Below are 26914 nucleotides of genomic sequence, written 5' to 3' on the forward strand. Positions count from 1 at the left end.
TTGGACAGATATCCTTATCCGTTAAGGATTCGAATTTGTGGGTCCTCACTTCATTGATCTTCATACGAGAAAACAAATAGAGAGAGAGAAAAAAAAAAAAAAAAAAAAACCTTTAGCATTCTATCGGTTGTGGGCCTAGCCCATTCTCTAAATCCGACTTCTAATTCGAATGGAATTAGCCCACTCGTACCTTTGATTATTACTTCGGTTTAGATTCAGAATATTTGCACACCTTGAATAAACAACCTCCCATTTGGATTGTCCCAACCATCAATCCTTGACACATTTGTGTTATGATTAATTTAATTTTGGTTTGTTTAGTATGATTTAATATTATTTCTCCCATAGATTGTCTCTCTATTGCGCCATTTGGCCATGCTCTTAAATTCTCTTTCTACAAAGAGTAAGAGAGTATAGTCATGGATGCGTAGTGCTTGTTTGTGATCTGTAATGAATTTTAAATAATTTTATTAATATTTACATGCAATTTTAGAGATGCTTAAATTAGAAACCAATTTTAATAATGCTGAATACTCTCAACACCTTCGTAAACACAAAATATTTAAGATTTCGGGTCACTCAAACATTAAAATATATACATATATAGGCGAAAATATGAATTCTCTATTAATTAAGCCCAGCAGTGCAAATCGCACCTGAGCAGCTTCAATACGATACCACGTTCCGAGTTTTGCATGTTCAAGAATGATAAAAAAAAAAAACGAATATTATGCATGCCGTTATTTCGATTAGAAAAAAAGGGAAAAAAAGAATGCATGCATGTATACGAAATTTTTTATTTTTTTTCACTTTTCATAAATTTTTTATTTATTTTTTCACTTTTCCCAATTTCAAAAATTTTTTTAAAAATTTTTTTACCCCAAAAATATATAAATTAGCCCCCTCTCAATAATTTTACTAATAATCAAACTAGATCCTCATTGTTATTATAGTCTTACATTGACAATTTAGCTCGTAATTATTTCGTTTGAGCCATTTTTGGTCCCTAAATAGGTGTTTTAGAGGGATTTCCTATTCAAGCAAAATATCCCCTTTGGGCGAAATTTCATATTCAAGCTAAAAGACCCTTGTCATTTTATAGGGATTTCCTCCACCCCCTGATCTTCTCCCTCGGGTTCTTCTCCAATATATACACACTCCCACACACACACGCACACACACACACACACACACACATATATATATATATATATATATATATATATATATATATATATATATATATATATATATATATATATACTAGTTGAATATACGCGCTTGCGCGCGTTGGAAAGAGAGAGAAGACGAGAGAGAGAAAGAAAAAAGGGAGTGAGAAACAGAGTGGTAAGAGGAAAAAAAAAATTAAAGTCGTCCCGTGTCGTCATACATATAAAAGAGCTTTTTTGTTATATCAATGTAAGTAAAAGGCACGTGTATAAACATTGGCTTTTTAATTGTTTCTGTTTTCTAGGAGTTCACAACAAGCTGATCGAAGAGGAGAAATTATTACCTGCTGATCAGAAAGACCAATCAAGGTAAATTTGTAATAAAACTTTGTGTGATACACTCCTTTATATGTTTTTTTTTATTTATTTTCTTCATGTCATATAATCTGTCTTTTTTTTTTTTTTTTTTTTTTAACGAAGGAGTTTGTAAAGGAAAAAGTTCGGGAAGCCAAGAGAGCCAACCGAGAGGTATATTTTGTATTTTTCCATTTTTATTTATTAATTTTATTATATATAACTGCATAATTTTCAAATGTACATGCCATAATTGCTACTGATGTAAGAAAAAGACCATTGGTTCATTTTGATTGTTTCATCTACTCATTCATATTCTTGGGTTATTGAAATTCAATTTAAATAAATTTGTTACAGGCAAGGAGGCACGGAAAAAAGCCGTCGAATAGATGAGTGAAGAAGCCAAATCGGCTTTTGTAAATATGAGGTTCTATAAGAGTTCTACCCCGGGCAAACACTCGATGTATCAAATGTCAAGGTAAAATAATCAAATCGATGTCGCATATTCAAGGTAAAAACACTCGTGATCGGCTTTTGTCACATGTTCAGTGTAAAATCCAGAGCCAAGCCCTAAATCCTCGCAGATTTTGATCGGTGAAAATTCGGTTCACCGTGAAACTTTCGTGGGCTCTTATTGACAGATACCAAAAAGAAGTTGTTTCCATTGTTGAAAGTTGAAACTAGCAAAAAAGAAACGATAAAATAAGACGTTTTGATATCGCTTTTTTTATATCAATTTTTTAATTTGATTTATAAAAAAAAAATGTATTCAATTAACATATGAATCAGTAAATTTTGCAACTTAGTACTCCAACTTCTCAATTAAATATTAAAACGTCAATGGGTTCCTTCTGAATTGTTACCCAAGTGTGACTGTATCATTATTACAACTTCCTACAAAGGCTTTTTCAAGAGCGGAATTACTCTCTTAAATTAAACTAAAGAGAATTTGCCAATATTTAATTGATAGAAAGGGAAAAAAAAAGGACAGCAACCTACAAAATCACCTTAAAAATAATTAATTTACTTAATTTAAGACTGATGTCTCTAATTGGTCTTTAATATCTGAGGGTCCAATTATTAATGAGACATTGATTATCGAAAGAAATGTCAAGTAGTACGTTTTAAAATGTCGTTTTAAACTTGGGCATGACCATAAATAAATGGTTTTGAAGCGAGATTGCAAAAATATAATAAGATCAGGGACCACATAATATAAATTACCTATCCGCTTATTACAGTGCCCGAGAATAAGCAACAATTTTTTATATAATATTTTTTTTTCCAATAGAAGATTAAGCTACATTTAAAAAGAATACTTTAGAATAATAAAAAAATTGTGAACGTAAATCAGAGTGTTAATCAAACCGTGAATTAAATTAAAAGGCACCACTCTTTTTTTTTTTTTTTGTAAATCGCACAACATTTTACTCGTTCGTTCCTTCGCATTTGATTCCTTTCAGATCTCATATTTTGGCACTGAATTTTGGAGCCAAACCCAGCTTCGAACTTTCTTCATTTCAAGTTGAACTCAATTTGGCCTTTGTTTCGTAACTACACGAAAATTTGGGGGTTTCGGGTCTTGGCTCCATTTCGATCTAAGAACAGGATTGAATCTGAATCTGCTTGATGAAATCGATGCTCTTCAAGTCTGTTGAATGGATGAGAGACTCGATCGTATGAACGAGAAATTAGATTCTAAATTTCTCTGCTTGGAAAGCATTTAAAACCTTTGAAACCATGTTTTGGAGGGAACGCGAGAGAGAGAACAAAGACCAAAATGGAGGACCGCCTTGTGGTCAGGTTCGAGTTCTCGTCGTTGGCGATTCAGGTGTGTATCTACTTTCTAACATTTGATTGTCGATTTTTACTGATCTTTGAGATATTCTCAGAAATTTAGGGTTTTTAGGAGACTCTGAATTTGTTGTTTTTTTTTTTTTCGTCAGGTGTTGGAAAAACGTCTCTTGTTCATCTGATTGCAAAAGGCTCTTCAATCTCCAATCCTTCCCAAACGATCGGATGTACAGTCTCTGTAAAGGTGAGACACAACATTCTCTGTTTTCTGTTTCTCTCATTATGTAAAGTTCATAGTGTTTACTGGTTTCAATTACACAACACAGCACACTACTTATGGAAATGCCGGTAGTTCTTCGAGCAGTATAAAAGGGGATAGTGAGAGAGATTTTTTCGTGGAGCTTTGGGACATTTCGGGCCACGAACGATACAAGGATTGCCGTTCGCTTTTCTATTCTCAGATCAACGGTTGACTTCTTTCTTTGTTGACCCGCTTAATGCAATTTATTTTTTAATTCGAAAGACACTTAATTACATTCTTTGAGTGATTTCTCTCTCTCTGTTTTTTTTTCCTTCAGAATTTAGCTCTTTTTCTTTGACCGATTTAGTTAGAGATTAGTCTGGTGCAATTTAGTTTGTACTTTGGTTTGGCCTAACAAAGCCTTTATGTATAGTTTTCTTATTAAATTCTAAAAAAAGAAAATAATCGTCATTAGGAGCTAATAGCTTCATATATTCTCTAGTTTTCCTCTTGTTTTTTCAGAGGGTAGTTACTTTTATTTGGCGATTTTTCTAGAGAGTAGTCCAGTGCGATTAGTTAGTTCTTTGCTTTGGCTTAACCAAAGCTTTCCGTGTCTATTTCTTTTTGAATTCTATTGAGCTTCTTCTATTAATACAAAAAAATAACCTCGTTCTGAGGAGCCATATGTTTTGTTTTTCCCCAAAAGAAATACGTGTCTTATTGATATCACTTTCGTCCATATCAGGTGTTATATTTGTCCACGACCTGTCTCAAAAGAGGACGAAAGCGAGCCTACAGAAATGGGCCTCCGAGATTGCTTCGTCGGGAACGTTTTCAGCTCCGCTGAGCTCCGGCGGTCCTTGTGGTCTTCCGGTTCCGTTTCTGGTGATCGGAAACAAAGCCGACGTGGCTGCCAAAGACCGGAGAAGAGGAAGCAGCGGAAATCTCGTTGACATGGCTCGCCATTGGGTCGAAAAGCAAGGCCTAATTCCCTCCAGCGACGAGCTTCCTCTCACCGAGACTTTCCCTAGCTCCGGAGGACTTCTCGCGGTAAGATTTTTGTCATGAATTTCGATTGTAAAAGGACGGTAGAATAATTTATTAGGTTGTTAGCGAGCTTGTAAATAAGAGAGTGTGGTAGAGAAAAGGGCATTGAAATTGCATGAGAGACCATAGACCATACATTGAAATTGAAAATATATTTAGATTATATTTCGGAGAATACCAGCTCGTTTCAAATTGGTATCGGAGCAGTTTGTAATAGATTCCCGCTCGTTGATTTGTGGAAATTGGGCAATCGGTGCTTGGATACACTGTTATAATTAATTAAATTAGTGTGTAGCTTTTAAATGTCATGGCATGGCATTAAGGGAGATTTAATTATATTCTTAGTATGTAGCTTTTAGATGTCATGGCATGAAAAGGAACTGAGCTATAGAATATGTAAAAGTTGTGAGCTTGTAAATAAGAGAGGGTGGTAGAGTAAAAGGCATGGAAATTGTATGAGTGACCATAGACTCCTCTCAAATGCCCGGGACTGGCTATTTTATTGTATTTATATTATGGTTTGGTTGATATAAAAATACCAGCTCGTATCGAATTTGTATCCGAGCAGTTCGTAATAGATTGCTACTCGTTAATTTGTGGAAATTAGGCACGCGATCAGGGCTTGGATACACTCTAAGTGTGTAGCTTTTAAATGTCATGGCATGAAAAAGAAAAGGAAGAAGTGAATGTAAACGGGTTTTTGTTCACTCTCATACAAATTAAACTCCGTCCTCAAGCTAGAGTTTTTGGAACTCAAAAAGCCTAATCAAATTGCATTCTCTTTTCATCGTAGAAAATATATTAAAAGTTTCCTTTGAGTTCCATGCTTTGAAAAATTGGGCAAATGTTTTATTCGTCTCTGCAGGCTGCGAAGGAATCGAGATACGACAAAGAAGCGCTGATGAAATTTTTCCAGATGGTTTGTGCTCTCTTTTTTATTTTCATATTATGAACGGGATAAACCAAATCCGATTTATTTATTTATTTATCGTGATTCAGTTGATAAGGAGAAGGTACTTCTCGGACGAATTACCTGCTTCGAGTTCGTGGTCTACTTCTCCGGTTCCAAGACCTGTACAGCGATTGGATGATCCCTCAAACGACGACGATCGATCATACAAGAATGATAGGTATAAATTTGATTATGATGATGAAAATTACTTACTTTTTTTCCCTCTAGGAGTGACAGAAATAACTTAGGGTGAACCACATAGTACCCTCATTTTTCAACTGTATAATATATGGTACCTGGACCTATTCAGTATCTGAAAAACAATACCCTATTCAATTATCAAATATGATAAATTTGCATTAATTTAAAAATTTAAGTTTAAATTTGCATAATTTGTGGGTAATGTATAAAAAATGTCAGGAATCAGGATATTATTTTGCACAATAAGCTAACGAGTGAGGTATTATTTTGCAAGGAAAAAAAAATTATATGATAATTAACCCTATAATTTACTCTTTTCTTATTTTTTTTTTTATTGTATTATAGTATTTATAGCGATGCTTACAAATACACGAACAACAACAACAAGACGACACTACCGCCACTTCCGGCGCAGCGGAATCTGACTCCGCCGCCGACACTGTACCCTCAACATCCCGTTTCGGCCACCGAAAACTACAATAATAGCGTCCCGAGATTTTCATTCAACGGCTCTTCTTTCCAAATCAACTCCGCTTCTGCTGCGAGACCAAGACGATCCGACATTGTTTGATTCATATCATCATATGGCCTCAGCCTCAAGCTTTTTTTGTCGTAGCTTGATTTTGCTGATATAGAATGAAATGCCTTTCCTTTTTTTGTGTTTGATGTTTTATTACCATATTGGTGGTTTGTGTATACTGATGATTCTTTCATACGTACATTGTAATTTGTCCATGCTATATATAATAATTATAGTGTTTGGGCTACATTCCCATAAATATATATTCTTTTCTAAAAATAATTGATATCTTCAGCCATAGTAATTCTTTCAACTTGACCTTTTAAGGTATCTAAATGTATATAAAAATTATTTATGTATATAAGCTAGTCTCTACAATGTTTCTCTAGATGTCTTTTTTTCCTATTTATGATAGACACGTGTTATTTTGGTAAATTATCTTAGTGATACGGTAACAATCCAGGTCCGGCTCAACTAATTTTGGGCCTTATAAAAAAAAATAGACCCAATAAATATCAAGGAAAAAAATCCCACTAAAATAAACGGATAATAAAAATATTAAAGTGAGAGATAAATAACTACCACAACTAGATTTTGTTCCCTGTAAGAAGTACTCATCTTCTTCTTCTTCTTCATCATTGAGCTCAGTTCTCAATCCATGGCGAGCTTAAGCTTGAACTCGTCCAGGCTAAGAACTCCATCGATCCAATTCCAATTCCAATCCAACAAACAACACATCTCTTCCAATTTCTCCACCAAAATCCCTGTCACTTTCACCTCCTCCCAAACCTTGCCCAAACTCCGCCATTTTCTCCGGCCATGCTCTGTTTCGTCGGAGAGCTCTGTTTCGACGCAGAAACAACAACAAGGCCTCGAAGAAGAAGAAGAAGAAGAAGATGAAGATGATGATGATCCGACGGTGGAGCTTTGCTATCTGGACCCGGAGACGGATCTGAAGAGGCTGTCGGAGTGGGAATTGGATTTCTGTTCTCGGCCGATTCTGGACATTCGAGGGAAGAAGGTTTGGGAGCTTGTCGTTTGCGACGAATCTCTGTCGTTGCAGTACACCAAGTACTTTCCCAACAACGTCATCAATAGCGTCACTCTCAAGGAAGCCATTCAAGGGATTAGCGACCAATTGGGCCTTCCTTTGCCTGAGAAAATTCGATACTTCAGGTCATTCAATTTCATTCATTCTAAGACTCTGTTAGTTAGAGTGCTTACTTAGGGGAGGAGGGGCTAATATGGAAATAAAAATCTAAGGATGGCTAAAATGAAACTTTTTGGGTAAAGTAAAAAAGCTATTAACTTTGATGTCTGAGAGCTCAGTGATGAACATGTTTGAGCGTGAAGTTTGCGAAAATGGACATTCACAAGTGGCCTGACATCGATATTGTGTTTGGCTCAAATGAAAAAAAGAAAAGTCTCAGGAGGGCTAAAAATGAAACTTCTTGGGTAAAGAAAAGAAATAAGTTAAATAACAATGCATGGAATTTGATATTTGAGAGCTTGGTGATGAACATGTTTGAACTTCAAAGTTTGTGAGAGTGAAGTGTTTGGCTCTGGTACAATCAATGTTAGAAGTGTGACATCCAAAGACCTAGCTCGGGGTTGTCAAAAACATTTATAAACGAGCACATTTATACGTATATGATGTTCTGATACAATCGCATTTACATTTTTTTCTTCTTCTCAGGACTCAAATGCAGACTATTATAACGAAAGCTTGCAACGAGCTTGGTGTTAAACCTATTCCTAGCAAAAGGGTATGTATGCGTGAATATCTTTCAATTGTGTGTTTCTTACTTGAAACGAAAACATTAAAGACATGTTTTTTTTTTTTTGGTGGTTATGTGTTGAATTATAGTGTTTGTCACTGCTTTTGTGGTTGGAAGAACGGTTCGAGACAGTGTACACACGTCACCCGGGTTTTCAGAAAGGAGCGAAGCCGCTTCTGGCGTTGGATAATCCTTTTCCGGTCGAGCTTCCACAGAATCTTTATGGAGAGAGATGGGCTTTTGTTCAATTGCCTTTGTCAGGTCACAAAAAACACTTAACCATTCCCTAACCTCTCTTACAACAACAATCATCGTCTTTTTTTTTGTTCACGGGTCTTTTTCTTTTTTCTTTTTGCAGTCGTACGAGAGGAGATGGAATCGTTGTCAAGAAAACGGATATTCGGGGCGGGTCTAGATCTTGATTTGTTGGGGATTGAAATCGACGACGATACATTGATCCCGGGATTGGCCGTCGCCACTTCTCGCGCTAAACCACTCGCCGGTACATGAAAATCTTATCCATCTTATTCCTGGCCTATTCAAAAGGCCTTAATGGTCTCGCTAGGCTAAAGTTTATCTTTTGCAAGAGTGTTCTGATAAGATCTTTGGGGAGTAGGAATAGGGAGAAATTCCCTTTAGGAGAGTGTGATAAGACCGCAAATCTTTCATTTCCATCAATATTAAGAAATACAAGATAAGCTTTCGATAGGCTTGTTCTCTTCCCTCGAAACCTTTCTTTTCCCTTCCCTCTTCTCTTATTTATAGCAAGTAAATTCTAATTGTAGTACTACCCCTTGGTTATCTTGTAATTTAAGTTAACTAAAAGTTGATTGTGAACTAGCCGTGTTGTCGAGGCTTATGTTATGTTATTGGGTGGGTTTTTGCAGCGTGGATGAACGGCCTAGAAGTGTGCTCGATAGAAGCGGAAGTTTCTAGAGCGGCCTTGATTCTGGCGGTGGGAATATCGACTCGATATATATACGCAACGTACAAGAAGACTCCGGTGACTACAAAGGAATCCGAGGCCTGGGAAGCGGCGAAGAAGGCTTGTGGTGGTTTGCACTTTCTTGCCATTCAAGAGGACTTGGATTCCGATGACTGCGATGGCTTTTGGGTTCTCTTGGACTTACCTCCTCCGTCTGTATAACAACTCTTCAATTAAAAAAAAAAAAAAATTAAAATCTTCGTGTGTGATTGATTATACATGGTTCCTGAGTGAGTGAATGATCTATATAAGTATATTCAGATCCAGCTTAGCAATTTCTATTCTTTGTGAATTAACAGAGTTTTTGGAAAAGTGTAAAGAACAAGATACGTAGAGTAATAAAGAGAGATTTATTGTATAAAAATAAACGATAATCTGAGGAGATTAGGTTTGGAAAGAATTGGTGGTAATTTTCGCATCAAGTTAGTTGGGCGAAAGGACTAATTTTTTCAATAATTAAGAGGGCGAGGATAGTTTTACTTTTAAAAAGATTCTCTGACCAAAACACCTTGCAAAAGGTTCAGGATCATTCGAGGCAATAAGCCTATTCTAAAAAAAAAAAAAAACACCTCGACGGAGAGGTCATGGGTTCAAGCCCCATGGGATGCAGAAATGCATGCCCCCTATGATTTATTCTAATAAGTATGTAATCTTGGTCAATAGTGCCACCTACTATGTAATCTTGGTCGATAGTGCCACATGCGCTTTGCACTGCTAATATATCATGTAATCTTGGCTGATAGTGCTAATATAGATGGTAAATTTTGAAGTACACGGCAAAATGTAAGACTTGTAGATTTTTAAGGTGCATGACATGAACGTGATTTACCTTCATTTTACCAGAACCATCACTTGAATTTAGTCACAATCATATTAAAAATAAACAAAAGATAATCATAGAGAACGTTCGAATAAAAAACACAAGCTTAAGCAGAGAACCATAAAAGTCATGCCTATTATAAAAGAAAAAAAATATATCAAGAATTCAAAGACGATATCACGAATCCTACGCAAAAATGAGAACTCCGTCAACCTATACGAGTCTTTTTCGGGTTCCAAATACGGATAGAAAGAAAGAATGTATTGATGTCTAAACTCAACAGAGCAAGAAAGAGAAACAGTCATCTCTTTGCCAAATCGCTTCATTGGTTTTCAGCCAAAAAAATTTAGTATCGTCGAACGAATATGCCAATTATTCCACTTCATCCAAATGCCCATACAACTTTCTCCAGTGAACCGATGCTTCCTCTACAGTCCGAAGAGTCCAAATGTGAGTCGCGGCTTTTTCGCGAGCTTCAAGAATTTCCTGTATTCAAATATTCAAGCCTCTGTTACTCTCAGCCAATTGATTTTCCGCAATTAACTCAGACAAACAAATTGAAACAATACATTTTGGACTCGGCGATTAGAAGTAAATTTATGATAAACTGAACTAAAACTTGTTTCAATCCAGCCAGATTTTCTTCTAGCTCTAAAAATTCTAGGCTAGTCCATAACATCTAGGATCATATCCCAATAAAGTTTTTTTTTTTATTTTTTTATTTTTTTTTATTTTTAAAAAATTCAATTGAAGAGCAAGCTTATTTTATTTTGAATTCTAAGGTCTGTAGTTCTAGAACTAGAAGTTGACTCATTTCTTTCAAGTTGTTTCTCATTATTAAGAAAAAGGTAACAAAGATAAAATACGAGCTTGTTTTATAGCATTAGTGATTAATCGTTTTCCCAAGGCACGATACATATGCACGCGTACACAACTTTTGAATAATCTAAGATCAACAATAACTGAAAAATGGTCTGCGAGATCCAAATCCGATGTGAATTTGAATAAGAACTGGCTCAGATTCACAACTCAGTAACATTCCTATGCTTTACTTTTAAACCACCTCTAAAAACCACCGTAATGTTGTAAAAAATATCTAAAGTGTGCCCGGATGGGAAAACAAAAGCTAGAAAAACAAACCTGAACCTCAGAAGATCGTTTTGTCTTCAAAGTCAAGCAATCCATAAGAGAACTCCACTTTTCCCCACAGTTGTCAAGTGATCCGAGTCTATAGTATTGTTGCAACTGATGAACCGGGGCTGATTAATGATTTCGAAGAAAAAATAATAATACCAGTTAGGTTAAAGAAAAAAACGATTTTCATTGATATATGTATTTGAGATATAAAAAAAAAAAAAAAAAAGATTTTACTTCCGCTAATCACGATTCGACTAAGAAGCCAAAATTATAAGAGAATGACAATTGCAAAGAGAAAACGGATTGAAAATATTGGAATGCAAGCAAGGTGTTCGACAAAATTCGTCACAGAAGTAAAGACGAGGAAAGATAAAAGAGTTTACAGTAGCAAAACCAGATAGCGTCGAAGCAGGTTGTGCACGAAAACTTCCGTACAGTTTTGGCAGCGACTTCAGATTGATCTTCCATCTCTGACGACATTCTCTCTCTCTCTCTCTCTCAACCTCTGTTCACAAGAGCAAGTCACGGAAAATTTAGAGAATGCACTATGCACGTACACAAGACACACGAAAATTTAAAATCTGATTAAGTAGACACTCAGAAAAATTTACAAGACACGGCTTAAAATTCGAAAATATCCACAGATCTCAGCATATCAGGAAAAAAAAAAAATCAAACTCAATCCAGTCAAGTAACAATTCATTATAATTTAGCAGGAAATCAGATTCGAACCCCAAAATTCGCAAGCACGGCGGAGGAGCACGGCGGAGCTATGCGGAGGCGCGACTTCACAATGAATCTGAGAGAGAGAGAGAGAGAGAGAGAGAGAGCGTGAGACAGAATCTCACCGGACTCGACGACGGAGCTTGAAGGTTTAGGGGAAAATAATCAGATACCAAGTTACGGTAAAAATATCAAGTCAAGAATTTGTTTCTTACCGAGCCGATAAATTTGATGAAACGACACGTCCATTTCAAAATTAAAAAAAACATTCACTCTCTCTTTGTCGTAATGGGACTTTATCATAGGGAAATTTAATAAAGTAGACTTAAATATGTACAAAATATCATTATTAAATCACGTTTTTTTAAAAATATATAAAACTAAACATTTGGCTTCAAAATGGACAAAAATACCTTTAAAACAATAAAAACAAAAAAATTTCAGAAAAAACAAAAAAAATTCAGAAAAAACAAAAAAAAAATTAAAAACAGTCGCTCATATTCTCTCTCTCTCAAACCCAATATTCCCTCCTCCACTATTCCGATCGATTGCGACCAAGTACGACGTATTGCAACCTCTTTCGATGGAAACCGGTGGACAAGGCTTGAACTCCGGCGGTGGTGGTGGTCCAAGAGTTCGCGGGTCTCAATCCAAGAAAAAGGTAAGTTTTTTCTTCGATTCTCTTGTTAAATCTAGTATTTAATAGTTAGAAATGTGTTTAGTATTTAATAGTTAAATATAATATATATATATAAGATTTAGGGCCATTTGAATTGATTTGGATTGATTTTGAAAAGTTAGTGTTTTAAAATTTTCCCGGAATTTGCGATGAACTTCAAGCATTTGCGATTAGTAGCGATGAAATGCAAACCAAATTGCGATCGGTTACGACCGGTTGCGATATTTTTAATTTTTTTAAAAAAATTATATTTTGCGACCAAGTGTGATGATTTGAGACCAATTGCGACGGTTTGCGACCAAATGTGATGCTTTGCGATCGAAAATGATTTTTTTACTATTTTTTTTGTCTTTTGTAGGATCATTTGAAATACCTTTATGAAGTGGATTTCCCGGCTCGGGTCTCGTATCTTGGGTCCACATCATTGAAGAAAGTGTATGAGAGATTTTTCAAGTTGGAAATTTTGGATAGAGTTATCGGGACTCCGTTTGAGCAATTTTTTACAAAGGATCAAGTCGAGTTACAATACTCGGACATGCTTATACATAATTTGCTTCAGAGGAGGATCGAGCCCACTGCACGGGGAGAGATACATTTCGGTATAGGTTCTCAAAGAGTGAGATTTGGACGCCTTGAATACGATTTGGTAAGCGGTTTCACGTATGAAGATGGTCCGAGTTTGACAGAACAACAAGAGCGGCAGACTGAACACATAGTACCTAAATGGCAGAGACAATTGCAAGTTGAGTGCGTCAATAGACGCGTTCAATGCTTGTGCGAATGTAGAATGCAAGAATGACAATTGCAAAGAGAAAACGGATTGAAAATATTGGAATGCAAGCAAGGTGTTTGACAAAATTCGTCACAGAAGTAATAAAAGAGTATACAGTAGCAAAACCAGATAGCGTCGAAGTAGGTTGTGCACGAAAACTTCCGTACAATTTTGGCAGCGACTTCAGATTGATCTTCTATCTCTGACGACATTTTCTCTCTCTCTCTCTCTCTCTCTCTCTCTCTCTCTCTCTCAACCTCTGTTCACAAGAGCAAGTCACAGAAAAGTTAGAGAATGCACGTACACAAGACACACGAAAATTTAAAATCTGATTAAGTAGACACTCAGAAAAATTTACAAGACACGGTTTAAAATTCGAAAATATCCACAGATCTCAGCATATCAGAAAAAAAAAAATCAAACCACATGAAAGAATAACTGAGAGAGATTACTTACAGAGAGTAAGTGGAGGCGGAGGAGCACATCGGAGCTATGCGGAAGCGCGACTTCACAATGAATCTGAGAGAGAGAGACACAGCGTGAGACAGAATCTCACCGGACTCGACGACGGTGTTTAACGGTTTAGGGAAATATAATCAAGTACCCATTTTTAAAATTTACCGGAAAAATACCTAATTTGTTTCGTACCGAGCGAGCTGTTAAATCGGATGAAATGACATGTCCTTTCAAAATTTAAAATAAAAAAAATTGCTCTCTTTATTTATGATGGGACTTTATCATACGTATTATAATGAAGCTGCAATAACAAATATTAACATATATAAATTTAATACATCTAATATAATAAACATTTAAAACTTTAAAAGAATTAATGACTGTGAAAGGCACGTACTAATGACAATGAAAGGCACGTAATGACAAAATAAAATTTGTTATTTTGGTTTTTTTTTACAGGAGGCAACAAGGTCAAAAAATCTTCAACGGAAAATAGTTAAATATTTCGTGAAAACATAGTCACAAAATAAATTTACGAGATCATGTTATCATGAAACATATATATATATATATATATATATATATTTTTTTTTTCATGATAACATATGTCTTCCCGATGAAAAAGTCGTGATAACGTTGTAACAAAACCCATATTTCATTTAAAAAAATTTGTGTACTATCCCATTTTGCTTCAAATAGGGTTTTCAATATTTTATTTCGAGATCAAAAGACCATTCTACACCTTCTTACATTAAAAAAATATTGTAACCATCAATATAACATGTCAAGAATCTTAAATATATTTCACCATTTGAAATTGAATGACTTATGGTAGTTTCAAATTTTAGAAGTTTTCGTGTAGTAACCCATTTGTCTTCCAAAATGGTTTATTAAATTTTTATAAGGATCAAAAACTAATTCTACGACAATTTATTTTCGAACAGGTGAAAACCATCAATGTATCAAGCCAAAAAGCTTAAGAATCGGGTACAATTTTAAAGAGTTATCGTAATATCAATTTTTGAACATTTTCGTGTATTACTCCCCATTTGAAATCGAATTGAGTTTTTAATATTTTATTTGGAGTTCAAAAGATCATTCTACACCTACTCACATTAAAAAATACTGTAACAATCCATATTATAAGTCAAGAATCTTAAATTCGGTCACCATTTGAATGACTTATGCTAGTTTCTATTTTTGGAAATTTTTCGTGCACGCCCCTTTGGTTTCCAAAAGAGTTTATGAAGTTTTTATGTGATCGAAAACAAATTTAATGGCTACTTATCTTTGAACTGGTGATAAACGTCAACGTAGCAATCAAAGAAGCTTATAAATCGGGCACAATTTAAAAGAGTTATGGTAGTCTCAATATTTAAACATTTTCGTATACTACTCCTTAGGCTTAGAATAAGGTTTTCAATATTTTATTTCGTGTTTAAAAGACCATTTCCCATAATCACATTAAAAAATATTGTAACCATCCATATAATAAGTCAAGAGTCTTAAATATCAGTCACCATTAGACTGACTTATGGTTGATTTTGGAAGTTTTTCGTGTACAAATCAATTCGGCTTCCAAAAAGGTTTTTGAATTTTTTATAGGGATCGAAAATAAATTCTACGGCTATTTATTTTCAAATAGGTGATAACCATTAACGTAACAAGCTAAGAATCTTAAAATTCAGGCATTGTTTAAAAGAGTTATGTTAGTCTCAATTTTTTTAACATTTTCGTGTACTACTACCCCCTTTGGTTTCGAATGAGGTTTTCAATATTTTATTTCGTGTTTATAAGACCATTCTACGCATAATCACATATGAAAATAGTGTAACTATCCATATTATAAGTCAAGAGTCTTTAAAATCGGTGACCATTTGAATGAATTATGATACTATCAAATTTTGGAAGTTTCTCGTTTAGTAAACCCTTTGGTTTCCAAAAGAGTTTATTAAGGCGAATTAATTTTGAACAAGTAATAACCATTAATGTAACAAGCAAATAATCTTAAAAATTGGGCACAATTTGAAAGAGTTATGGTAGTACTATAACTAATACTACCCATTTGTTATAGTCTCACTTGCTGTAATTGTGATTGACATCATTATTTATGAAAAATGGATATTTGCGGAATTAAATAACTATTTATAGTATAATTGTTTATTTATTGTTGGATCAAGTAAATAATCAATTAATAAATTATTTATTTATCGTTGGATCAAGTAAATAAATAGTTTTGTATTTTTGGGCCGAGACTTGCGCTGAAAAAAAAATTCGCCACCTCCCTACCAGGAGGTGAGCGATTTTTTATATGCTGGTTTTATACCAGTTTATTCTCTTTATTCGTTATAACACTCAATTTTTTTAAAAAATTTCCAAAAATAACTATTTAAGTTTTAAAATTACATAAGTAACCGCATAACAAAATTCCAGAAACAACTTTAAAAAATGAAAATTCCAGAAACAATTCTAAAAAGCGAAAATTCCAAAAATAACTCTAAAAATGAAAATTCACTAAACTAACTTTAAAATGATAACAATTATTAACCGATTAATAGTTTTATAATTAAAATTACTTATGCTCAGTATAATTATTGAAAACTAATGAACATATAAGTAATGATGTTGATTAATAATAATTTTTGTGTTGCTAAAAAAAATCGTCTTCATAATTACAACTTACTATTTCTAATTTTTTTTTTTATATCTGAGTTATTATTTAATTAAAATGGTTTAAATATATATTAAAAAGTGGTAAAAGAAATGCTAACTTTTACGTATGATAACTGATAACCAACAATTGCAAACCGTTCACATTATTTGTTTTAAATTTAAATTTTTTTCATAATTAAATTCTATATTAAAAGGCAAGTAAATATAATTATAGAGATTTGTAAGTAACTAGGCCACTTTAAACATGTGATTTTGGATCTAGTCTATGTTTGACAATTTTTAGGGATATAGCCAAATGACTTATGTGGCAATAATTAAGGTCTGATTTGCCCTTATTTATTAACAAATTCGTCACTTTCTCTCTCCTATTCTTTTTCAAATAATTTTTTTTGCATCAAAACTTCAAAAATTCGTATCTTTCTCATACGAACTCGAAATTGACTGATTTCAGATCCTACAAATTCGTGGCATCGAGATCTTCAAAAATAGACCCATTCTATTTGATGAAAAATTATGTTTAATGCATCATAGTTACGTTTCCATTTATTTTTTTGATAATTTCAAAAATTTCCAGTTATTTCCATATATAAGGTAGTAACATGATTTTTCTACATCTATGGTATTAAACATGATTTTTCATCAAACACAAGGGATCTATTTTTGAAGATCTCGGCGTCACGAATCCGTAGGATTTGGAATCACTCAATTTCGAGTTCATATGAGATAGATATGGTTTTTTGAAGTTTTTATGTAAAAAAAAGTGTAGGAAAAAAGTAGGAGAGAGAAAGTGACGAATTTGTTAATAAATAATGGTAAATCAGACCTTAATTATTGCCACATAAGTTTGTTGACTATTTCCCTAAAAGTTGTGAAACATAGGCTAAAAACAAATTTCATAGTTTCATTTTGGCTATTTCGCTACAGTGCCCATAATTATATATATGCAAAATAAATCAATTAACTACTTAAATAAATTAATTATAAAAAAAAAAAGATAAAATGGGCATGATAAAACTGCACAAATTGCAACGTCATGTTTATTGACTATTTTTCAAATAATCTTGAAACGTTAGTTAATTTGTGATTTCAACATTTCAAATTGGCTACTTCTTCTTGCAATTTTCTGTATTTTAAGCTTTATAATTTCCCAATAGTTACAAAATGGGCGTTTCCCATATATGCTGGATTTGTCGAGCTATGGCAGTGGGCCTATAGAAGGAATATTGGCCCGTTGAGATCTAAGCCATAACCATAGCATATCATGTTGGCCCGCTGATGTCGCGTTACCAAAAACCCCCCAAGAAGATTCCAGAACCCCTAAAACACACAAGACTGACCATCGCACAAGAACCCTAAACCCCGCGACTCGTCTTCTTCTCGTCGAACACGCAAAATCACTCCTTTGCAAAATGGCAGCAGAAGCCAGAGCAAAGGGCAACGCGGCGTTCTCAGCCGGAAACTACGCGGAGGCGGTGGGACACTTCACGACTGCGATCGGGCTCGCTCCGACCAACCACCGCCTATACGGGAACCGATGGGCGGCCCACGCGTTTCTGCGTAACCACGCCGAGGCTCTCGCTGACGCCGAGAAGGTGGTTGAGCTAAATCCGAACTCGGCCAAGAACGCCCTCATTATCATATTTCCGCTTCCGAGCCTCCTCATCTAAATGAAGGAGGTTTATTACGTCCTAAAATATAATACACATTAGTTTATAGGATTAAGAGATGAGTATGTACAATTTAGAAAAGATATAATATATTACCTTCGGGTCATAGGATCTCAAACTTTGGTAATACTCATTGATTGGGAATGTGACGATAGCCGCACCATGTTTGGCTAAGTGGGCTCGTATCGCTTCCGAGTTGCGATTGTCGGTGGAAACATCTCGGAAAGACTTGATTGGAAAATACCTTCCATTCTTCTCACCTCGAAGTACTAGAAATTAATCCCCAAATTACCAAGTGTTCGAGAACATTCGAAAAGTCTTCCAACAAGCCCTGACCAGGCTCGCTGTACCTGAACATTCAAACTAAGTCAGATTTTGATTTAAAAAATTAAAGTAAAAAAAAAAACTCACTCAGTCACGATTTCATCGGCATCGATATAAATGTATAGTCCATGTAGAAGGATCGACACCATAGATACCAAATTTTTTATGGCGAAAACCCAACAATCTGCATCACTTATAGTTTTTTCCAATTCTGAATTCTCCTCCTATAAAGAAATAAAAGGCTCACTCAATCACGATTTCATCGGCATCGATATAAATGTATAGTCCATGTAAAAGGATCGACACCATAGATACCAAATTTTTTATGGCGAAAACCCAACAATCTTCTTCACTTTGTAATAGTAGTTTTTTCCAATTCTGAATTCTCCTCCTATAAAGAAATAAAAGGCTACATTTAATTAGCTTTTTCCAGTATAATTATTTTCGGTTAGAGTCCAAAGAGAGAACTAAGATAAAATTAGAATTACCCAATTATCTGTGGACTCGGGAGAGGGTGGAAGAGGGAGGGCTTGCGGAGAGCTTTCTTGGCAGCGACGAGTTTATGTTTGATGGCTCGGTTCTTGGGTTCGAGGGCCAGACCCTTCCTGTAGCTGTCCACGGCGATAGCAAGGTGTGCGGCGCCGACGCACGCGAGCCCCTTGACCGAGTTCGGATTTAGCTCAACCACCTTCTCGGCGTCAGCGAGAGCCTCGGCGTGGTTATGCAGAAACGCGTGGGCCGCCCATCGGTTCCCGTATAGGCGGTGGTTGGTCGGAGCGAGCCCGATCGCAGTCGTGAAGTGTCCCACCGCCTCCGCGTAGTTTCCGGCTGAGAACGCCGCGTTGCCCTTTGCTCTTGCTTCTGCTGCCATTTTGCAAAGGGGTGATTTTGCGTGTTCGAAGAGAAGAAGACGAGTCGCGGGGTTTAGGGTTCTTGTAAGATGGTCAGTTTAGTGTGTTTTAGGGTTCTGGAATCTTCTTGGGGGTTTTTGGTAACGCGGCATATCAACGGGCCAACATGATATGCTATGGTTATGGCTTAGATCTCAACGGGCCAATATTCCTTCTATAGGCCCATTGTGCCATAGCTCGACAAATCCAGCATATATGGGAAACGCCCATTTTGTAACTATTGGGAAATTATATAAAGCTTAAAATACAGAAAATTAGAAGTAGCCAATTTGAAATGTTGAAATCGCAAATTAACTAACGTTTCAAGATTATTTGAAAAATAGTCAATAAACATGACGTGGCAATTTGTGCAATTTTATCATGCCTATTTTATCTTTTTTTCATAATTAATTTATTTAATTAGTTAATTGATTTATTTTGCATATATTGTTAATCGCGTTTTTGGATTAGCACTAAGAACCGTCCGTGGTTCGATCCAGGGCCGGAGCCTATGACTGCACGTAGGTTGGGTTTGGTGAAGTTCTTCTCTTCTCGTCGTGTTTGTGTTATTCGGATCTTCGGGTTTCCGAGTCCTGGAGTTTCCGGATCTTGGTATCTTTCGTGTTCTTCGTTGAGTTCTTGAGTATTTGCTTCTTTGAGTCTTCAACCCTTTGAATCTTCCATGTTCTTCATGTTTCTAACGTATTCGTGTTCTTCGTGTTCATCGTGTTCTTCGAATCTTCTAGTGTCCGGGTCTTCGGATCTTTCACGTTCTTCGCGTTCTTCGTCGGGTCTTCGAATCCTTGCACTTTCACCTAACCACAAGAAAACGTGAATCTAGAGAACCCTCCGCACGTTCTCCGACGCTCAACATTAGTCATGTTGTATTGTGTTTTTGGTAAACGATTTGTACTTGTGGTGGTGTGATTTTTGTAGAGTTTTGACAAGTTGAGAGAAACCTCCCTTGTGTTGTGAATGAGTGGGATATTTATAGGAGCCAAGAGTTTGGTGAAAAGTACTTGATTGGGTGGTGAAGATAGCCAGGTGGTCTTGACCGAGTGAACACGACCGGGTGGTCTTGGCCGAATGAAGACGACCGGGTGATCTTGGCCGAGTGAAGTTGACCGGGTGATTTCGGCCGAGTGAAGATGACCGAGTGGTCTTGACCGAGTGAAGATGACCGGGTGATATTGACCGAGTGAGAATGACTGGTGGTCTTGGCCGAGTGAAGATAACCGGGTGATTTTGGCCGAGTAAAGATGACTGGGTGATCTTGACCGAGTGAAGACAACCGGGTGGTCTTCTTTTTTGACCGACCAGGTGGTCATTTTATTTGGCCGACCGGGTGGTCATTTTTATGGCTTTGTCTTGAAGATTTGTCAAGAAGTCTAGCTTGAAAACATTCTTTGAGAGTCTTTTGAAAGACATTTCATGAGTGTTGACTCGGAGCTTGGTGCGTGAGTTTGCTTGTGGGCTTGTGCCTTGTGTATGGACTTTATGTATCACCTATTACTCTCGGGGTGTTATTTATATCATGTGAAAATAACGACATAACATTAACCCCCAGTTTCTTGAGCGACTTGTCGAGCGAGAAATTTAATTTGAATTTCCCGAGAGCTTCGTTGTTGATGTCTTTGGACTGTTTGGTTTTCCATTTGTGATTTAGATACGTATCTTGTAGCGGTATGCCTCGTGGGACGCGACTTTGCAAAATTTAGGTCCCATGAAATGTGGCCTCGTAAGGCTAACCCCGTAGGGTTGATCCCGTAGGATTGCATCCCGTGGGACGTTGCCTCGTAAGGCTAACCCCGTGGGGTTGATCCCGTAGGATTGCGTCATGTGGGACGTGGCCTCCTAAGGCTAACCCCGTAGGATTGCGTCCCGTGGGATGTGGCCTTGTAAGGCTAACCCCGTGGGGTTGATCCTGTAGGATTGAGTCCTGTTGCGAGCCGAGGTGGCATTGAACGGTAATGATTGCGAAGCCATTAAGGCGTTGAGCTACAATGGTCGCTGTCGTAGACCTTATTTTTAGGGCTTGATTAAGTATTCTAGCCAAGGACTTTGTCAAGGGTTTTTTTTATTGTGTTCGGTCGGATCGTATCGGTTGTATCCATTTTGGGGTCTTGATTTCATATCTCACCGAGACGTCTCGGTCGTCGCTGAAAATAGAGTGTCATTTTTTCTTTGTACTCGATCAGATCGTCTCGGTTGTATCTGTTCCGGGATCTTGTTTTGTCGAGGCGTCTCGGTCGCCGTCGACATGGGGTCATTTTCCTTGTGCTCGCTCGGATCGTCTCGGTCGTATCCGTTGCCAGGTCTTGTTTTGTATCTCGTCGGGGCGTCTCGGTCGTATCCGTTGCCAGGTCTTGTTTTCGTATCTCGACGGATCCGAACTCGCGGTAACTCGCCGATTTTGTGCTTCGAGGAGGCTCGTCAGGTCGGGACTTGCGGTGTCTCTCCTGTTTCTTTCCACACACACACACACACACATATATATATATATATATATATATATATATTTGTACATATGTGTGGTACATTATGTACATATGCAAATGTACATTTTGTGTACGTACATATGTATATAATTGTGTACGTATGATGAGGACATCTCAAGCATCAATGTGAAAAAAGGCCAACGCACTCATCAACAAATTTGGATGTTTTTATTTTTACTTGTTTTGTAACCTCTAGCTTTTAATTTTCATTACTTGGTGGTTTTTATTTTCTTAGAGGTTATGGTTATTTATTTTTGTGGTTATGGTTTTTTTTCTTCATTCATTTGGTTTTATAACCATTGAATTAGAATATGTAAGGTTTGAGTCTAGAGGTTATTATCTAGACTATATATATGTGTGTGTAAGCTCTAGTATGGGCAGCTTGGAAGATATATGAAAAAGTGTGTTTGTGTGTTTAGTGAGGATTCTTTTAGTCTAGAACTTATCAAGAATTTGTGCTCAAAATTCTTGTGGCGTTCGTCCGATTTATCGACGGGAATTCCGCAACCCATCGTGGCCTCATTCGATCCATCCTAATTCGAAGGTTTCGAGCACGAAAGCTTCGTCTATATCTAAACCTTCGTCTATATCTAAACCTTCCGATAGACGGTCCGCTCAAATTGAACTCCGACGAGTTTCTCCGACGAATTCACATCAAGTGGTATCAGAGCCAATTTCTATCAAAGGTGTCTATTTTTTTTTTCTCCTCCTAGTTTTGTATATGCATTTGCAACTTCAAAAAAAAAAATAATCTCCAGAAAACTTTCCTCCAGAAAGTTATTCTCTCCAGAAAACATTTTATTTTTAATATTTTGTGTGTTTTAATTTATCTCTTTTCCTTTCCTCCAAAATACTTTCTTCCAGATTAATATCCCAGAATACTTTTAGCATATACCATTCCAGTTCTTAGCAAAAAAAAAGAAAAGAAAAAAGAAGAAAAAAAAAAGAATAGAAAAAAAGAACATTTTATTTTTAATATTTTGTGTGTTTTAATTTATCTCTTTTCCTTTCCTCCAAAATACTTTCTTCCAGATTAATATCCCAGAATACTTTTAGCATATACCATTCCAGTTCTTAGCAAAAAAAAAGAAAAGAAAAAAGAAGAAAAAAAAAAGAATAGAAAAAAAGAACAAAAAAAAAAATAAAAAAAAGAGAAAAAAAAAGAAAAAAAATGTCTTACGATGGAAACAACAACGACATGCCGAGGAATTTTGAATTGCTCCAAGGTTTGATTGAAGATATGAATAGGAGATTCACCATCCTCGAAGAAGCCATACTACGACCTCCCGCACCACCACAAGTTCCACCACCGCAACTTCCACCACCACGAAGTCCTAACCCACCGGCCGCGAGAAGACAACCAAGGTATGCACTCCGTCAATATCCCAATGAGTCCGAGAGCGATGACCAAGGCGAATACCGACTCCATTGACAAGACTATCAACGTCGAAAACATTGGCGAATACAATCGCCACACCAAAATGGCGTGCAAGACGATGAACGGGGGTCGGAAAGAAGTTACGGCCGATATCGAAATCACAATCGAGATGAACTAGCCAACGTCCGAATGAAGGTTCCTCCCTTCTATGGGAAAAATGATACCGAAGCCTATCTTGATTGGGAGAGAAAAGTTGATATGATTTTTGGCGATCGACGTTGTTCCGAGGCAAGCAAAGTCAAACTCGCGTCCCTTGAGTTTTATGACTATGCTTTGGTTTGGTGGGATCAAATGGTATTAAATAGAAGAAAAAATCGCGAACCCGCCATCGACACATGGGAGCAAATGAAGTCAATCATGAGAAAAAGATTTGTGCCAAGCCATTACCACCGAGGAATTTATACCAAACTTCAACGACTCAACAAAGGAAGCCGAAGTGTGGAAGAATACTATCAAGAGATGGAAATGTTGATGAGCCGCGCCGACGTCGAGGAGGACCGAGAACAAACAATGGCTCGATTTCTAGCCGGGCTCAATATCGACATCGCCAACGAAGTAGAACTCCACCACTACGTAGAGCTTGAAGAAATGGTCCACATGGAAAATACCATTGAGAAACAATTAAGAAGAGGAAGCAATCGATCCTTCAAGACCGCCGAAAAGACTCCTTGGAAGACGCCCTACCAACAACGAGAAGATAAATGATCAAGCTCCTCCAAAATAGTGGTTCCACCATCGTCCACACCACTCACTCATGATGTTCAAGACAAGACCGGCATCGAAACGTCAAGAAATAGTGACATAAGGTGTTTCAAATGCCAAGGGTGAGGGCACATCGCTAGTAAATGTCCAAACAAGCGCACCATGATCTTGACGGAAAATGGAGAGTACACCACCGATGAAGAGTCGACGGAAGAACAAGAAGAGAACGAAGACAACCTGGCCAATGACATCCCAAAAAGTCTCACACTTGTGAATCGTCGGTCCTTAAGTGTGCTCGCTAAGGAAGATGACGACGCTCAACGAAAAACAATCTTTCAAACACGGTGCTTCATCAAGGACAAGGTATATAGTTTGATCATTGATGGTGGTAGTTGTACCAACGTGGCTAGTACTACCTTGGTCGACAAGCTTGATTTATCGATGACCAACCACCCACGACCATACAAGCTCCATTGGCTCAACGATAATGGAGGTGTGAAAGTTGTTCAACAAGTTGTCGTTCCATTTAAACTCGGACATTTACTATGAAGGCCGGACATTTACTACTCGGACGGCCATGGCAATTCGACCGGAAGGTATCTCACAACGGCTTCACCAACAAGTACACTTTCCGCCACAACCACCGCGACATCACTTTGTCACCACTTTCTCCAAAATAAATTTTCAAAGACCAACAACAAATGTGCCAAGAAAGTGAGGTAATAATAAAAAAAAATAAAGGAAAAGACAATTTGATTTGAGGGTAAATCCTTCTCAACCCGGAGGGAATGATGAGGACATCTCAAGCGTCAATGTGAAGAAAGGCCAACGCACTCATCAACAAATTTGGATGTTTTTATTTTTACTTGTTTTGTAACCTCTAGCTTTTAATTTTCATTACTTGGTAGTTTTTATTTTCTTAGAGGTTATGGTTATTTATTTTTGTGGTTATGTTTTTTTCATTCTTTTGGTTTTACAACCATTGAATTAGAATATGTAAGGTTTGGGTCTAGAGGTTATTATCTAGACTATATATATGTGTGTGTAAGCTCTTGTATGGGCAGCTTGGAAGATATATGAAAAAGTGTGTTTGTGTGTTTAGTGAGGATTCTTTTAGTCTAGAACTTATCAAGAATTTGTGCTCAAAATTCTTGTGGCGTTCGTCCGATTTATCGACGGGAATTCCGCAACCCATCGTGACATCATTCGATTCATCCTAATTCGAAGGTTTCGAGCACGAAATCTTCGTCTATATCTAAACCTTCCGATAGACGGTCCGCTCAAATTGAACTCCGACGAGTTTCTCCGACGAATTCACATCAACGTGTATACTGTGTTTATATTTTTAAACACATTATGCATATATGTTTATTTTTCATCTTTATTTTCGTCCGGCCGTGGTCGATTGCACATGAGTCGGTGGCAATAGCTCCACGCGGACCAGACTTCGGTGGGGACACGACCTCGTCGTCGTGGCAACGAGGCGGGCGAGGACCCGATCCCGGCGAAAACCAGACTTCGGCAAAGACCTGATCTTGTCGTCGGAGAAGTGGGGCGGGAGAGGACCCGACCTCGACGGGGACTCGTCCGTCGTTGGAGCGGTGATGTATGCGCGGACCAGGCCTCGTCGTCAGAGCGGCGAGGTGGGCGGAGGAGCCGCGACCGTTATCGTGCGGCGGCGCTGGAGTCACAAGACCGGCGGTCGTCGGAGGAGGCGCCGAAGTTGCCACTGTCTCTCCTCTTTCCTTTTGTCTTCTTCTTCCTTCGTTTCTTTGATTTTTCTTACTGCCGGATAGTGAGAGAGAGAGGAGAGGAAGATCTTTTCTTGGCTTTATGGTGATTGTTTTGTGTGTGTTCAATCTGGAGAAAAAGAGAGTAGTAATAGAGTGTGTGAGATGTCTTTTTTCCACTTGCCTTCTCCAAGAGAGAGAGAGAAGAGTAGGTGATCATCCCTCTTTCTTTGGTTTGCCGTGTGATTTTATTTAGACCAGCCAAGAAGATCTTTTTTTTTTGTTCTTCTTTTAGTGGGGCTACCGTGTGAATGTCTCCAAGAGAGGTGGGAAAGATATTTGTTTTTGCATGTGGCTTCCATGGGAGTTCATTAAGCCAGCCAAGAGATAGACAAATCATTTTTTTTTTCTTTCTTTGTGTGGCTATATCAAGTGGGAGAGAGTATTGGCAAGAGAATTATTTAAGCTCTTCAAGCAATTTGAACTGTTTAAGTCCACTTATCATGTTAAGGTCCATATTTGATGTACTTTTGTGGTATTAATAGGTTTTTAGAGTAAATATCACAATACTAGCACAAGATTTAATCCCACAATAGGGAGTTATGGAATCAAAGAAACAAACAGCTTCACGATAAGAGAGGAGATTTCAGGCGAAGCATTCTCGGAACACCAACCAATCCAAATCCTGGTCCACTCCTAAGATGCACAGGTGGAAATTAAATGTGGGTTTCCGTCTGAAGGCTCGCTTATGGGTTTGGGAGGCTATTTCAGCAGAAGCAGACCGAAAGCTGCATCGGTGCAGAACTTTAGTCTGACTCGAACTCAAGTTCTGCACCGACGCGCGACAATGGGTAGGGTTTGGGTAAGATCCTACAAAACTAGATCTTACGCGCGATTTTTTTTAAATCATACCTTCCTCGTACCTATTTATTTTTAATGGGTCTGGATATCAGTAAAACCCTACAGGGTAAATGATAATTCATGAGTATTTTTTTACCCATTTAATATTAAATTTATGGATAAAAATAAATAAATCTAAAAAAAATACTTAAATAAAAAGTAATCAAATTTAAAAGAATACTTAAATGAATAAATACGTATACAAAAATTTGCTTAAAAATTCATAAATATAGTAATAATTTCAAGCGAGTAGGGTATAGATAGGGTCCTGGGTAGAGTACTTAAAAATCATACCCTATTCATACCCGTATAATATTTAATGGGTAATACCCGTATCCTACACATTACTCATTCATACGAGTAAGAACCTACCAGTTGTGGGTAGGGTCTTGCGGGTACGTGAGTACACATGTAAAAAAAATTTCGAACTGTTAAAATTTATCTATAAATCCAACTATAAACGA

General features: G+C 37.0%; 3 protein-coding genes and 1 pseudogene across 4 annotated transcripts; 2 read left to right on the top strand and 2 right to left on the bottom strand.

Moving 5' to 3' along the window:
• The first annotated feature begins 2934 nt into the window (after positions 1-2934).
• LOC149382839 (Ras-related small GTP-binding family protein) lies at positions 2935-6562 on the top strand. Its single transcript, XM_089627604.1, has 7 exons — positions 2935-3354; positions 3470-3561; positions 3644-3785; positions 4304-4608; positions 5471-5524; positions 5605-5735; positions 6104-6562. Exons 1-7 carry the CDS (start codon positions 3264-3266, stop codon positions 6327-6329), a joined length of 1041 nt encoding a protein of 346 aa, XP_089483730.1. The 5' UTR covers positions 2935-3263; the 3' UTR covers positions 6330-6562.
• A 300-nt stretch (positions 6563-6862) lies between these two features.
• Positions 6863-9275, top strand: ATAB2 (RNA binding protein). Its single transcript, XM_089629554.1, has 5 exons — positions 6863-7454; positions 7975-8044; positions 8146-8317; positions 8415-8558; positions 8944-9275. The coding sequence occupies exons 1-5, from the start codon at positions 6937-6939 to the stop codon at positions 9201-9203; spliced, it is 1164 nt and encodes a 387-aa protein (XP_089485680.1). The 5' UTR covers positions 6863-6936; the 3' UTR covers positions 9204-9275.
• A 639-nt stretch (positions 9276-9914) lies between these two features.
• Positions 9915-11507, bottom strand: LOC149382841 (uncharacterized). The gene is made up of 3 exons (XM_089629190.1): positions 11382-11507; positions 11002-11120; positions 9915-10347 (listed from the first exon to the last, which is right to left on the bottom strand). Exons 1-3 carry the CDS (start codon positions 11476-11478, stop codon positions 10234-10236), a joined length of 330 nt encoding a protein of 109 aa, XP_089485316.1. The 5' UTR covers positions 11479-11507; the 3' UTR covers positions 9915-10233.
• A 7028-nt stretch (positions 11508-18535) lies between these two features.
• LOC149382842 (hsp70-Hsp90 organizing protein pseudogene) lies at positions 18536-19462 on the bottom strand (annotated as a pseudogene). Its single transcript, XR_016301750.1, has 2 exons — positions 18781-19462; positions 18536-18683 (listed from the first exon to the last, which is right to left on the bottom strand). The product of XR_016301750.1 is annotated as a hsp70-Hsp90 organizing protein pseudogene (transcript).
• Positions 19463-26914: the final 7452 nt, after the last annotated feature.

The sequence above is a fragment of the Urtica dioica genome, chromosome 10, assembly GCF_054948205.1.
Source record: "Urtica dioica subsp. dioica isolate 48M chromosome 10, U.dioica_male_clone48M_v1_H2, whole genome shotgun sequence".
Lineage (NCBI taxonomy): Eukaryota > Viridiplantae > Streptophyta > Magnoliopsida > Rosales > Urticaceae > Urtica > Urtica dioica.